General features: G+C 39.3%; 2 protein-coding genes across 3 annotated transcripts; both read right to left on the bottom strand.

Moving 5' to 3' along the window:
• Positions 1-1,367: 1,367 nt before the first annotated feature.
• Positions 1,368-12,896, bottom strand: LOC117297801 (apolipoprotein D-like). Of its 2 annotated transcripts, none has more exons than XM_033780949.1 (3): positions 12,630-12,896; positions 2,599-2,805; positions 1,368-1,926 (listed from the first exon to the last, which is right to left on the bottom strand). In XM_033780949.1, the coding sequence occupies exons 1-3, from the start codon at positions 12,712-12,714 to the stop codon at positions 1,691-1,693; spliced, it is 528 nt and encodes a 175-aa protein (XP_033636840.1). In that variant the 5' UTR covers positions 12,715-12,896; the 3' UTR covers positions 1,368-1,690. The 2 variants fall into 2 exon arrangements, with proteins under 2 accessions (XP_033636840.1, XP_033636839.1); XM_033780948.1 differs by lacking the exon at positions 12,630-12,896 and adding an exon at positions 4,258-4,448.
• LOC117297800 (apolipoprotein D-like) lies at positions 6,475-10,178 on the bottom strand. The gene is made up of 3 exons (XM_033780947.1): positions 9,974-10,178; positions 8,249-8,455; positions 6,475-7,104 (listed from the first exon to the last, which is right to left on the bottom strand). Exons 1-3 carry the CDS (start codon positions 10,107-10,109, stop codon positions 6,869-6,871), a joined length of 579 nt encoding a protein of 192 aa, XP_033636838.1. The 5' UTR covers positions 10,110-10,178; the 3' UTR covers positions 6,475-6,868.
• Positions 12,897-14,422: the final 1,526 nt, after the last annotated feature.

Genomic DNA, 14,422 nt, shown 5'->3' with positions numbered 1-14,422 from the left:
GAGCTTTCAGATGCGGCTTATGAAATCACCCAAAGTATGTGTGGTTGTTGAAAGTAACCCCCGAGTCACGTTACTTTGTTCTTTATTCAGAAATTTCTTTCCTTAGCAAAAAATGAGTTGGGTACCAGCCACAACATGGTAAACGTTATTAAATTTGGGCAGGTAACATGATTCTGCTAAGCCATACTATTATAGTGCTAAGCATGGAAACTCATTATTCTTAACTTTGTTGCAAACAACTGGAATAATTCTGTTGTGGTATTTTTATGTTTCCAGATAGTCCTCTGGAATGACTTCATTAATTCAGAGAAAATGTTTCACACAAACACTAATGTTTTTTTATTTTATTATTCCCATCCAATTCTGCATAACACCTATAATCGATTGAGACAACTTAACACCCTTCTTGATCGGTTTGTATTTCGATCAACTGATTTTTGAGATGTATATTGTGGGAAATGTGCTATTTCATGAAATATCAATATTCATGAGAGATAAACATCACCGGTGGATAACTCAACATTTTTATCAAAATCGCCGTTTTTTGTCAAAGACCAATATACTACTTTTAGGGGCATCGAACGTAAATGCTGCTCCGCATTTCTGCCTCGCTTGGAACAACGAAGTGAAGATGAGCCCACCAGGGGGTACTTGACGGAAATAATGGACAAATGCATTTGAACACTCGAGTATGTTGTCTCTATTTATTTAAACTCAGCACATTACAGAAATACTTGACCAGAAACGGCTCTCCTCCACAAGTTAGAAAGTTTTTTGCTGTTCCCATTCAGTAATTATAGCTTAGCTAAGAATTGAAGAGGACCAGGTTTGCATGGTTGATGTTCGATCACCGGAGGACAATGCAGTCCGGTTCATCTTCCTACGAATGCAATACGAATTTTGACGTCACAGTCCTGTTTTCGCTGCGAATGTTGAGCACATTTCAACTGATGCGAATTGGTGACGGTTAAATTCGTATAAGCCCTTTTCGAGGTAGGGTGGACGCGATAGGAGTGTATGGGTGCGTTCGTTTAGCTTCCCTGGGTCGACCCCGATGTGGCGTATTTTTATTTTTTTTTTCCAGGACGAGCGTGGGCACACAATTACCCCACGTTCGTCCTCGAACCTGGAAAAAACCCAGACACATCATCACGTGAGCCTTCCCGTGGTGACGTCGGTGCACCTCGGGCCAGCCCCAAGTGACCCAATCCACAAGCGGGGCTCTTGGGGCTGGCCCGAGGTGCACCGACGTCACCACGGGAAGGCTCACGTGATGATGTGTATGGTTTTTTTTCCAGGTTCGAGGACGAACGTGGGGTAATTGTGTGCCCACGTTCGTCCTGGAAAAAAATAAAATACGACACATCGGGGTCGACGCCAGGGAAGCTAAACGAACGCACCCTATAGTATTTGGTTTTGGTGTATAAACACCCAATTACCCCAGTATTATAGTGTTGTAGCATTAAGTCCGCCATGTCTAAAAAAGACTTATAGCATTCGCATGACATATGAACCGGTCTTGAGGCTTTTCAGATAATAGTTACATGTAGACCTTCTTATAATTGCATCTTAACTTGTTCAATATATTCTTTTGGTCTAGATTTTAATTTGGCCTGTACTTTCATTGGATCGTTCCGTCAACTCCGTCAGTTTAGCCATAAAGGATGGACAAAAGTATGTTTGATAAAATCTAGAACTCAGGACATCCTCTCTGGTTAGACTCGATGAAACGAGAGACATCAATCCCAGCGTCTTCAAACTTTCTCAAGGCGTCTTGCACGCCGCCAGTCTCGAGGGTCTGGGTTGGGCTGAGAAGCCAGTTGATTTGGAAGTTGAAGAAGAAGAGCCCAGTGCAGGAGTGCACCATGGAGAACGTTTCGTAGTCGGTGTCGAGCACCCAGTAATTTCCAGCAAAGAATGACTCTCCTGTTCGGAAGAAAATTAAATATAAAAGGTTGCTGAAAATAATTTACTTTGATTACGTGTTGCCTATAATTACGGTATACTCTCAAAAACTTCCCAGTAAGAATTGACCCGGATCCAGTTCCCGTGGGGCCTGACCCCTATCTGGGTTAGCATGACCCGAGGGCATTTTATTTGTCCTGATTCACAAAATCTTGAACAAAATCCTCGACAAAACGGTTGCCTATCCAACATTTTCACAGATTGGTTGTATGGCTGCATCATCATCATCATCACGGAGGACGTGAATGAGTGTGTAATAAAAAATGGATGTACAAAATGTTCATGTCCCTTTTTGAAATGTGCAAGGGTATCGTTTTCTTCATTATTTGGGTTTGTTTTAAAAGAAGAGTCAAGTCTTGCAAACTTTTTTGCTTCAAAAGCTGACTATGCATTTTCCCAAGACTTTGTAAACATAACATTCTCACCACAATCACCTGCTCAGCAAAAGTGTTTACCTTGTCTTGCGCACAAGAAATTGTCGTCACAAGAACTTATAGTTGTTCATCAAAGAATTGTTTGACGAGGCTCAATAATCTGCAGATCAAATTTGCCTCTCCCTAAAGTTGCGTCATGTTTGTGTGCGGCTTTAATAGTCCTACACATCCCTTCGCAAATGTTCCTTTAAATGCTTACCGAACTGTACTTTCAGCTTGGCTGGTACCTCAGGATTTGGTGCATAAGCGTACCCTTCGACTGAGTTTGGCTCTCCGGTAGCCTCGTCTATGGCGGAGTTCACTACCTTAACTTGACCGTCGTCTCCTGCTGAATACTCGGCATGGATACATCGAGAACCCTCCTCGAATCTAGTATTCTCGAAGCGAAGGATCTCAAACCATCTGCCTGTGAAATAAATTATTAAACCTCAAGTTTATTTTTGTATGTGAAATTCGGCTGATGGTTGTTTTGAGTGAGAGAATTTTGTTTGTTTATGATTTTTTTTCTTTGCCTGAACTTTAGAGTTTGGTCAGCTCAAGTAAACATAATTGTACAACGCAACATTATAAACATACAATACAATAAAACAGTAATAATATACAATACAATAGTTATTCAATAAAAAATTCAATACAATTTAATTGTTCTTCTAAATGTATGGGAAATTTATTTTGCCTTTAACATGAAAACACTCGTTACATCACAGTTAAAAAGGATACAAAAACTACACACGAAAAAATAGTTGGTCAAACAAAGTTACAAATTAAACCGTTTCTGTACCGATAGGTAAAAAGGCTGGAGTTAAATTAAATTGTCCATATTGTTTTGTTGCGACTGGACACTATTGGTAATTGTCAAAGACTAGCCTTCACAGTTGGTGTATCTCACCATTATGCATAAAATAACAAACCTGTGAAAATTTGAGCTCAATCGGTCATCGAACTTGCGAGATAATAATGAAAGAAAAAAACACCCATGTCACACGAAGTTGTGTGTGTTTAATAGATGTTTGATTTCGAGACCTCAAGTTCTAAATCTGAGGTCTTGAAATCAAATTCGTGGAAAATTACTTCTTTCTCGAAAACTATGGCACTTCAGAGGGAGCCATTTCTCACAATGTTTTATACCATCAACCTCTCCCCATTACTCGTCACCAAGAAAGGTTTATGCTAATAATTATTTTGAGTAATCACCAATAGTGTCCACTGCCTTTAAATCTTGTTCTCAGACTGAAACTTAATCTTAATCATCATCATGTTAGCCTAGGACATTGCATGACATTCAATATACCAAAGTAAAACAAAAACATGTATGGAGGCTATAAACAAAATTCAAGGGCTTGTATAAAATTTGGTTAGAGTTGTGTATAACGACTGACATAAGATATGGTGCAACCAGTTCATAGAGTTTTATATAAGAACTAGAGGGCGCACGAGTGATGCTTCGTGCACAAACGCCACGAGACCGCAAGATGACAAGCGCGTCATTCTGCGCGCGTTGAATATGAAATACACGTTTGAGGCATAGACTATTCTTAGGACGTATAGGACGAGTCCCAACCCTGCGCTGTAGCATGCAGACCTTAAGATTAATCATAAGTTAGGACGAGTTACTCGTTCGTCCCTAACTCGAGATAAGACGAGTCCTATAACTCTTTGTGAAATCGACGGCTGTCACCCCTTGAGTGTCGAGACTTGGGTTCAATGAGAAGAATCATGGAACTTGGTTGAAGATTTATTGACGGAGTGTAAGAAGTATAAGTTCAGAAATATAGTGGGGAGCCTTTCCGGTAAGTGATTTGTAGAAAATTGTTATTGTCAATGATGACGTAACTTAAAAAGAGCAAATTATTCTTACCGAAATATGCCGTTGTGTTGAAGTCGTTCTTCACTTCCACAGTGGGACACCTGCCCCATGAGAAAACCTGTGCCTGACAGCACGCTATAAGTCCGGCAAGGACCAGGCCGAGAATTACGGTCGCACCACTCTTCATGTTTTAGCTAGATCGAGACAATGGATATATTTTGGGAGAGTCGAAGTCAACTGGTCCCGTTCACTGCAAATTTCCGGAGTGACCTTTGAACAAATCTGGTGCGAGCTTTTATAACTTCGTAGATTTTGGCAAGATCGTTACCAGGTGTGAGTTTGAGAAAAGCTATGATCTCGCTCGAACCCACCTTCATTATTAGTAATCCCAATGCATTGTTCTGATTCCCGGTGGTCGAGGTCTGAAAATGCACGTGGCTGATGTGTGAATAGGTTGGGATTTTGTTTAAGGTTCGGATTTTAGTTCGGATAATTTCTCATCAAAGCTTTGTCAACAAATATTTGGCAAGATATTACTGCGGTAGACCAAAGTTTTATAATCATCACGTCTACGAACTTTACAAAAGACTATTCAGTTAAAAACAAATCTTGTTGACAGTTTTATCAGATGAGGTAATTGCAGATCTGCGTCGATATAAGAACTTAAGTTGATTTTACTACGTGCTCTCATCATACAGCCAGAGCTAAGCCTAAACATTAGATCGGGGTTGGATGAACTAACTTAAAATCACACAAATTTCCACGTTGATCCGGATGTCGCAGGTCAAGTCCCTATCCAGTCATTTTGTTTATGTTCGACCTAAAATCACAAATTAGTTCCATTCAAATTTCCTAGTGCTGCTAGTGCTGCTAGTGTTAGATAGGACCCGTCAAAGCATTAATGATTTTGATCCACACGCATTACAGAGTTTTGCACGCGGCAGTTTTAAAGGATCGGTCGAGTTGGTCTTTGAAAAGCGTAGACAACCGTTTGTTATAGAATGCAAATGATTAGAAAGATATTTTAAAACTCGGTTGTGACTCCCATGAAAGGCTGACCGTGTTAGTTCGCAAAGTAAAAAGAAAACCACGCAATCTCGAGGCAAATGTGTGTGGATCATTGTATTCTACTTTTAAAACATCTTTCTACCCATATGCATTTTATAACAAACGGTTACAAACGCTTTTTCAAAGACCAACTCGACCGATCCAAGGCAACGTGTTCCTTTAAACGAACCGTTCACACGTGCACATCTGGGGTCAATTGCATAGAGCTGCTTAGAATTTGCTGAAGCACGGAAATAGCTTGCTTATTTTACACAAGTTACTTGCATAATTGAGTGGAGTCTTGGCCGTCAATCTTATTTTACTAAGCAAGATTTTGTTTAGCTTACACGAATGTTGTGCTTAAGCAGCTCTATGAAATTGGGCCCTAAAGGATGAGATACATAAAACACTACCGGATATAACTCTGTTCTTCAGCATTCCTGCGGTACCCAAAATGCTTTTTTCAAATGTTACAAACAAGTTTTCTTTTGAGTTCTGACTCAAAAAGAGCGATTTCTAGCACCAATGATTGCCTAGACTTGATTCAAGTCCCAATCCCATGCCGTCGCCAGAAAACTATTGTTTTGTGATGCTCTGCATTCCGCAAATAACTTGTTTTGGGGTTTCTTTTTTTACAGTTAATTCTACTTGTCACCTCAGAAACAACATGGACATTTTAAGAGAAAACTTAACCCCTCTCTAGATCGGTTTGTATTTAGATCAACTGATGATTTGAGATGTATTTGTGTGAAAATGTGCCTATTTATTTGATAAAGGCTAACAATATTCATGAGATATAATCATCACCGATGGATAATTCAACACCTTATTAAAATCGCCGTTATTTGCCAGAGACCAACATATCAACTTTGGGGCATTGAGCACAAATGCTGCTCCGCATTTCTGCCTCTCTAATAGGAACAACAACGTGGAGATGGGCCCACTAGGGGGTACTTGACAGAAATAATGGACAACTACATTTGAACATGTACAATTAGTATGTTGTCTCAATTTATTTTAAATCAGCACAATTACAGAAATACTTCAGAAAACCCCAAATGGGAACGGCTATCCTACATAAGTTAGAAAGCAATTTGTTGTTCCCATTCAGAATATTAAAGCTTTTAAGAGGACAGATTTGAAGGTTTGCATATACTGCGCAAGCGCAGACTGTTGAATGAGGTGCATTGTGGAATAGATATTGATCAAATTTGATCACCAGCTAGACCACAATGCACCTAATTCCAAGCTTTACGCGCGCGCCCTGGTATTTGCGAAAAGGTCTATGGTCGATGTTCGATCACCGGAGGACAATGAAGTCCGGTCCATCCTGCGAATGCAATACGAATTTTGACGTCACAGCCCTGTTTTTGCTGCGAATATTGAGATCATTTCAATTGATGCGAATTGACCACGTATAAATTCGTATAGCATTCGCATGACGTATGAACCGGTCTTGGGACTTTTCAGATAACAGTAACACGTACTTCTTATTGCATCTAAACTTGTTCAATATTTTCTTCTGATTTAGATTTTAATTATACTTTCGTTGGATCGTTCCGTCAACTCCGTCAGTTTAGCCAAAAGGATGGACAAAGGATTTGTTTGATTGACTCTAGAACTCTGGACATCCAGCCTGGTCAGCCTCAATGAAACGAGAGGCGTCAATGCCAGCATCTTCGAACTTTCTCAAGGCGGCTTGCACACCATCAGCCTCGAGGGTCTGGGTTGGGCTGAGGAGCCAGTTGAACTGGAAGTTGAAGAAGAAGAGCCCAGTACATGAGTGCACCATGGCGAATGTTTCGTAGTCGGTGTCGAGCACCCAGTAATCACCAGCAAAGAACGACGTTTCTGTTCGGAAGAAAAATATAAATATAATTGTTGTAATTTTTCGTATTGCGTATTATTACGGTACGCATTTTCTTTCTGTAGTATAGAATTAACATCCTCAAAAATGTTCCAGATTTTTGTTCAAGGATTTCCTTTTTTTTAATCGACTAGATTTCCCATTGAAAAGCACCACGATAGTGGCATTTTGGGTTTAATACAGAAAACAATAAGACCGGTCTGATCCATTGAGTAGCATGACCGGGAATCTGTGTCATGACCCAGAAATGTGCCAAACTGTGAAATTTGTTTTCCCTGTTCATCAAATGCCTCCATCTTAATGGTTTTCAATGGGTTTTCTTTCTTCTTAATTGAAAAATAAAATATATATAATATATTTAAAAAGGGGAATTTTTTTAGGGTTGGCATTTCTAAACTGCACCCGAAGTATGGGTTAACTTCTTACTCTGGATTTTATTGAACAATCCCCGATGAAATGGTTTGTTAGGAAATGGAGCTACCTTTTTATAGCTGCATGGTTATAATCTACTAACAAATTGAATGACATGTTGACAGGTTGGTTGAACACGGAGAAAGAAAAGGAGTATTATGGAAGCTGGATGATACACAGGTCCCTTAAAAAACTGTGAAAGGAAAAGTGTTTGTATGGGGATCGTTTTCTTCACTATTTGGGTTAGTTTTAACAAAGCGTCAAGTTTTGAAAACTTTTTTTTTTTTTTTTTTTAAGAACCCGACTTTCCATTATTTGAAGTAACTTTAATATTCAGTACACAAAATCTTCCCAACCACAATCACGATCTTATTACGCGCTCAGCGAAAGTGTTAATCTTGTCATGGGCATGAGAAATTGACGTCACAAGAAGAAGTTGTATTCAAAGAAATGTTTGGCGAGGCCTTAAAGAATAATCTTTTCAAATAAGATCAATTTACCCACGCCCCGTTGACAAACAAAAAGGTTGCGTCATGTCTGTGTGCGACTTGCAATTTGTGTTTGCTGTAGTATAGATTTGCTATGCTCAAACATGTTCCTTATTTTTTTTCTTCAGTATTCCCTTTTTGTAATCGAATGAGAAGGAAAAAAATCCCCATTGAAAAGCACTGCGACAGTGAAAAACATCTTTAAGCAAATATTTTTTTAAATGCTTACCGAGTTGGACTTTCAGCTTTGCTGGTACTTCGGGATTCGGTGCGTAAGCGTACCCTCCGGACAACCTCGGCTCCCCGGTAGCCGCGTTTATAGCGGAATTCAATACCCCAATTTGGCCTTCGTCTCCCGCTGAATACTCGGCGTAGATACATTTATAACCATCTTCGAATCTCGTGTTCTCGTAGCGAAGAATCTCAAACCATCTGCCTATGGAGTAAATTGTTATATTTTTGTATGTGAAATACTGCTGATGATTGTTTTGAGTGAGATAATTTTATTTATTTGTGAAAATCTTGTTTTTGTCTGGACTTAAAAATTGGGTCAGCTCATATAACCATCATTTTCCGCGCAACTTATTATATAAAAACATTATTTACATACAATACAAGACATCAATACAATTAAATACAAATAATATTTTCTTTTATGAGAAATTTCGTTTGCCTTTTACATGGAAACACTTATAACATTGCAGAAGGATTGAACATTAAGGGAAGGGCTTAGGCCTACTATCGAAAAACGATAGGCCTATATAAGCTACAAAGTTACAAAGTTAACGGTTTCTCTGCATAATGGTAACAAATTTGGAGTTTAATTAAATTGTCCATATTGTTTTGTTGCGTCAAAATTGTTTTCAGACTGAAACTGAATAATCCCATTCGTGCAGCCACTGACATTCATTGCATGACTTTTAATATACTAGGGATAAAACGATGTATAGTTTAGACTACAAACATAATTGAAGGGCCGTGTGTACAATTTGTAAAAAAGTTGCTATAACGACTTGCATAATTATGTTCAAAAGACATTTTGTTGTGCAACAAACTTCTTGCGATCCCTACTAACCAAATCGGGCTGGAAGTTATAATTTTTCAAGTAGGGTTTGAAACTTTGCATGGTGGAAATACGATATAGAAAGGTTTGCGGTAACACATTGTAATGACTATCTCTAATGAGTTGGGGTGGTGGTTCTGAAAAGAACCGTTGGTTTCAACTTGACGTTTCGATCAGTATGCTCTGATCGTCTTCCTGTAGAATTTTTTTTAATGTTGTCCTTAAAGGCAGTGGACACTATTGGTAATTATTACTCAAAATAATTATTAGCATAAAACCTTTCTTGGTAACTAGTAATGGGGAGAGGTTGATGGTATAAAACATTGTGAGAAACGGCTCCCTCTGAAGTGCCGTAGTTTTCGAGAAAAGTAATTTTCCACAAATTTGATTTCAAGACCTCAGATTTAGAACTTGAGGTCTCGAAATCAACCATCTAAACGCACACAACTTCGTGTGGCAAGGGTGTTTTTTTCTTTCTTTATTATCTCGCAAGTTCGAGGCCCGATTTAGCTCAAATTTTCACAGGTTTGTTTGTTATGCAAATGTTGAGATACACCAACTGTGAAGGCTAGTCTTTGACATTTACCAATAGTGTCCACTGCCTTTAATAGGAACAGTTTACTATAAATGACGTAAAACCGAAAATGAAAAGTGACACCATGTAAAAATCTCTTTTGTGAGTAGGTTATTGTTGTGCCTCATGAGAAGAGCTAGTTGTGTTTCGATCAGTGTGCTCTAAATCCAGAGGACAATCAGGAGCACACAGATCGAACGTCGAGCAGAACTTAGAGCTGTACGCACTCACTAAAAAAGGAGATTTCTATAATGATGTCGTCGCAAACCTCACAGTTTTTTCTACCATGCATAGCCTTAAGAGCAAATTATTCTTACCGAAATACGCCGTCGTGTTGAAGTCATTCTTCACTTCCACAGTGGGACACCTTCCCCAGGAAAAAGTCTGTGCCTGACAGCACGCCACAAGTCCGGCAAGGACCAGGCCGAGAATTACGGTCGCACCACTCTTCATGTTTTAGCTAGATCGAGACACTGGATAAGTTTTGAGGAGAGTCGAAGTCAACTTGTCCCGTTCACTGCAAATTTTCAGAGTGACCCTTTCACAAAGCTGGCGCGAGCTTTTATTACTTCGTAGAATTTGGCAAGATCGTTACCAGGTGTGAGTTTGAGAAAGACTATTGACTCCCTCGAACCCACCTTCATTATTAGCAACTTATGTAGTACGCAATGCATTGTTCTGATTCCCGCTGGTGGTGGTCGAGGTCTGAAAGTACACGTGGCCGATGTGTGGATAGGTTTGAGATCATGTTTAAGGTTCGGATTTTAGTTTGTGTAATCGGATAATCTCTTCATCAAAGCTATTGTAAACAAATAGTTGGCCAGATATTACTGCGGTAGACCATAGACCGAGGGACCAACCTTCACTACACTCTACAAACGACTATTCAGTTAAAAAACATATCTTGTTGACAGTTTTATCAGATGAGGTAATTGCAGATTTACAAGTAATTGATCTGTGAACTTGTTTGTTTTAACTACGCGCTCTCATCAGACAGCCAGGGCTGAACCTTTAAGATCGGGGTTGGATATGATACAGGGTTAAAGAAAGTGGACACTATTGGTAATTACTCAAATAATGATTGGCAACAACCTTTCTTGGTGACGAGTGTTGGAGAGAGGTTGATGGTATAAAACCCTGTGAGAAACGGCTCCCTCTGAAGCGCCATAGTTTTCGAGAAAGAAGTAATTTTCCACGAATTTGATTTCGAGACATCAGATTTAGCACTTGAGGTCTCGAAATCAACCATCTAAACGCACACAACTTCATGTGACAAGAGTGTTTTTTTCTTTCATTATTATCTCGCAACTTTGATGACCGATTGAGCTCAAATTTTTACAGGTTTGTTATTTTATGCATATGTTGAGGTACACCAACTGTAAGGCTAGTCTTTGACAATTACCAATAGTGTCCACTGCCTTAAAAAAAAAAAAAAGGTAAAACACAATAATTGTCACAAAAATATTAAAACGTTGATCCGGATGTGGCTGGATCAAGTCCCTCACCAGTCATTTTTGTTAGTTCGACCTAAAATTGCACGTTATTTTCAACCAAAATATTTCTAAATCCGAATAGATTTAGATAGGACCCGTGAAAGCATATGATTTTGATCCTTTCACAGTCACACGTATTACTGAGTTTTGCGCGCGACTGTTCAAAATGAACCGTTAATTCCCACGTGCAAGTGTAGATAGAGATACATCACATACCGGTGTCGCATGCAATTATGTCCTCTATGCAATACTATCCGGAGGACAGTATTGCATATGCAATAATGTCCGCCGGACGGTTTTGCATATGCAATCGAGTCAGTCCGGACGCTGCTGCATAATGCAATTGTGTCCACCCGGACACATTTGCATATGCAGTTGTGTCCGCCCCTTGCAAAACCGTCCTTGCAGTGAATTAAACGCCCTTGGTCGACGGAACACGTTCACCATTTTTTTTACAAGCTAAGTGCATGTCATGAATAACATGGGAAATGTTCGGCCGTTGGGTATTCGCTGCAATCATAAAATACGTGTATATTCATGCTGCATATACGTTGGTTCAATGCATGCACGCTCGCTTACGCGCGCACATACATGTACAGTAGTAAATGTCCACCGGACGGTTTTTGCATAGCCCCGGACACGATTGCATATGCAAAAGCGTCCGGAGCGGACAGTATTGCATGACGGACACAATTGCATCTGACACTGGACATAACCCTGTTCTTGTTCAGCGTTCGTGCGGTACACAAGGATTTTTCTGCAGCAGCAGAAAAACCCTGCAGTGTACCGCACGAAATTGTTTAATGTTACCAAAAAGTTTCCTTCCGAGTTCTGACTCAAAAAGAGAGATTTCTAGCAACAATGATTACCGTGCTCAAAGGCACTGGACACGTTAAGGAAGTTGTATCCCAACATTATAAAATAACACAATTTTGGATCAATTATTGTTCATCGAAGTTGCAACAGAATAATGCGAGAAAAAAACCCGTGTTCACAAAATGTGTGTGCTTCCAGATGCATAATATGCAGGCCTGAAGTTGAGTGGGAAATAAGCTTTCTCAAAAACTACGTTACTTCAGAAGAGGGAGCCGTGTCTCACAATGTTTACACGTACTACCAATAGCTGTCCTGATTGCTCGCTACCAGTAAGTGCGCTAACAATAATTTTGAGTAATTGGCAATTGTATACAGTGTCTTTACAATTGAGATGCTCAACTCGGTGAATTTAGTAGGCCCATGTGTTTTTGACATACCGTACCCACAAACGGTCCACACTCAACTCGTTGATGATTTATACAAAAACATTATTTACTGTAAATTTCCTGTGCTATATTCCTTCAAGTTTAGAGAATTGCAGTTTGATGACATACCGGCACATTTCAAGGGAAACGGCACTTTGATCCGCGGAATGGTGAAAAAAAAGAAGCACGGTCTGAAGTTGTGTAGAGTTTTAAACCATACGAATATGAAATCCACTCACCAGACGCCATAAGATGTTCTTGCTCAGTGCGACTTCCAGCAACACTCACCAATTTCCAGAACATTTCAATAATTCTGCAGAACATTCATCAATTGTCCAGAACATTCACCAATTGTCTACAAGTATGTCCACGTACAAGTAGGTCTTTATCAAGGTGGGGACCATAACCTTCCAGTGAAAACGCTGCAACTCATTAAAGTTCAAGTTTACACCGAGCGAGCATGCCGAGACGGTAAAGTGCACATCCTTGTACATAGCGAACAGCCATGACAGAACATTAACAGAGTCAAACAGCAACTTCCCTTGGCCGTTCACAGTAGTTTTCCAGGCACAGAAAGACATACTTTCCGCTGATAGGCACACAATGAAATAGCTCCTCCGTCTTCCATAAACGTTTCAGAATAATCCATTCCAAGTTCAGGACTCTCTGCAATGTTGACAGCAAGAATGTAGTTTCGTTGCGTAAGACCCATGTGCTGACAATACGAACAAAACAACTGTAATACAGCATGAAGTGTGTGTTTGCGCGACTGCGCATTGCGCATGTAAAGAGTGGTTTGTTTTTGCCGCCAATTTCCAATTATCGTCTGCTCGGGAGGTGTTTCGTTTTCCTTGGAAAGACTGGTCCAGTGCGTGAGCTGGTATTTCTATCGCGTTTTGGAACACAAGTCAACTATTTCCCCTGAGTTGTTATTAAAGCTTTGCAAACAAATTAAAGACACTGACACGTTTTTAATTATCAAAGAACAGTTATTTGTTGTATCTCAACATAGCCTATGCATGAAGTAACAAATCTGTAAAAATTTGGACTCAATTGGTCATCGAAGTTGCAAGAGAAAAATAAAATAAAAACCATCCTTGTCGCACAAATTTGTGCGACCAGTAAGTGTTTTGCTAACAATTGTTTCGGGAGTAATTACAAATAGTGTCCAGTGCCTTTTAGCGCTGAACGACTCATGTTCATGAAATGGTATGTTTTGTATTTAATCAATACTAATAATGTTTTTCTGAGGGGAATCAATTGGAAATCAGCTTAATAGAAAACAAATGTTAGAATTAGGCCAACTTAATCAATAATAAAAACACACAACAAAAATTAAGCCAAAAACAGCACAAATACTTCATATACAATATTTGATTAGTAACTTTATTCACTCTAGTCTACCAGCTATTATTATACCATACAACAACGTTCTTCAGAGAACATGACCAGCTTCAGGAATAATTTGTTAAATTGCTGTCAAAATTGTCGGAAGAAATTAAAGTTCCAAAGAAATGTAATGAAAAAACATTAACAATAGCTATAAGAGCTAGAGAATGAAGGTCCTATTGTAATATGAACCTAGCATAATAATTGCTTCAAGTCCTCAAACTTTTTGGCTGTTATTTTCGGGGAAAAATACTCCCCCCTACCTCGATGAAATTTCAAAAAGATATTCTATCAGAATAACAATTATAGTGCATTCAAAAAAAAATTATGAAAAGACATGGGCATCGCAGTGCAGCCATTTTGTTTATATTTCCATTCAAACCAATGCAACCTACTTGGGCCCAATTTAGTAAAACCTATAAGCCAACAAATTTGATTACCACAGAAAAACGAACTTGCTTAGCTGATCCAGTTTACCAGCCATTGTCAGAAAGATTAAATCGTTAGAAGTGGTTCCCATCTCATTTTTTGCTTACTGCTTAGTAAAGTAATTTTCTAAGCAGTACTTTCTGCTTAACAGCTTTATGAAATCGGGCCCTAAAGGCCCGGTCCCACTGCAGCGATAACGAGAACGATAACGATA

The sequence above is a fragment of the Asterias rubens genome, chromosome 12 (genome assembly GCF_902459465.1).
Source record: "Asterias rubens chromosome 12, eAstRub1.3, whole genome shotgun sequence".
In the NCBI taxonomy this organism is placed as follows: domain Eukaryota; kingdom Metazoa; phylum Echinodermata; class Asteroidea; order Forcipulatida; family Asteriidae; genus Asterias; species Asterias rubens.
This window is presented reverse-complemented; position numbering and strand designations above follow the sequence as displayed.

What these genes read in the sequence shown, in the direction of transcription:
- LOC117297801 (XM_033780948.1), bottom strand. Translation starts at nt 4,393, where the DNA reads ATGAAGAGTGGTGCGACCGTAATTCTCGGCCTGGTCCTTGCCGGACTT. An exon ending in CAACACAACGGCATATTTCG is followed by an intron (nt 2,806 to 4,257) that starts GTAAGAATAATT and finishes TTTATTTCACAG; the next exon opens with GCAGATGGTTTGAGATCCTT. An exon ending in CAAGCTGAAAGTACAGTTCG is followed by an intron (nt 1,927 to 2,598) that starts GTAAGCATTTAA and finishes TCTTCCGAACAG; the next exon opens with GAGAGTCATTCTTTGCTGGA.
- LOC117297800 (XM_033780947.1), bottom strand. Translation starts at nt 10,109, where the DNA reads ATGAAGAGTGGTGCGACCGTAATTCTCGGCCTGGTCCTTGCCGGACTT. An exon ending in CAACACGACGGCGTATTTCG is followed by an intron (nt 8,456 to 9,973) that starts GTAAGAATAATT and finishes TTTACTCCATAG; the next exon opens with GCAGATGGTTTGAGATTCTT. An exon ending in AAAGCTGAAAGTCCAACTCG is followed by an intron (nt 7,105 to 8,248) that starts GTAAGCATTTAA and finishes TCTTCCGAACAG; the next exon opens with AAACGTCGTTCTTTGCTGGT.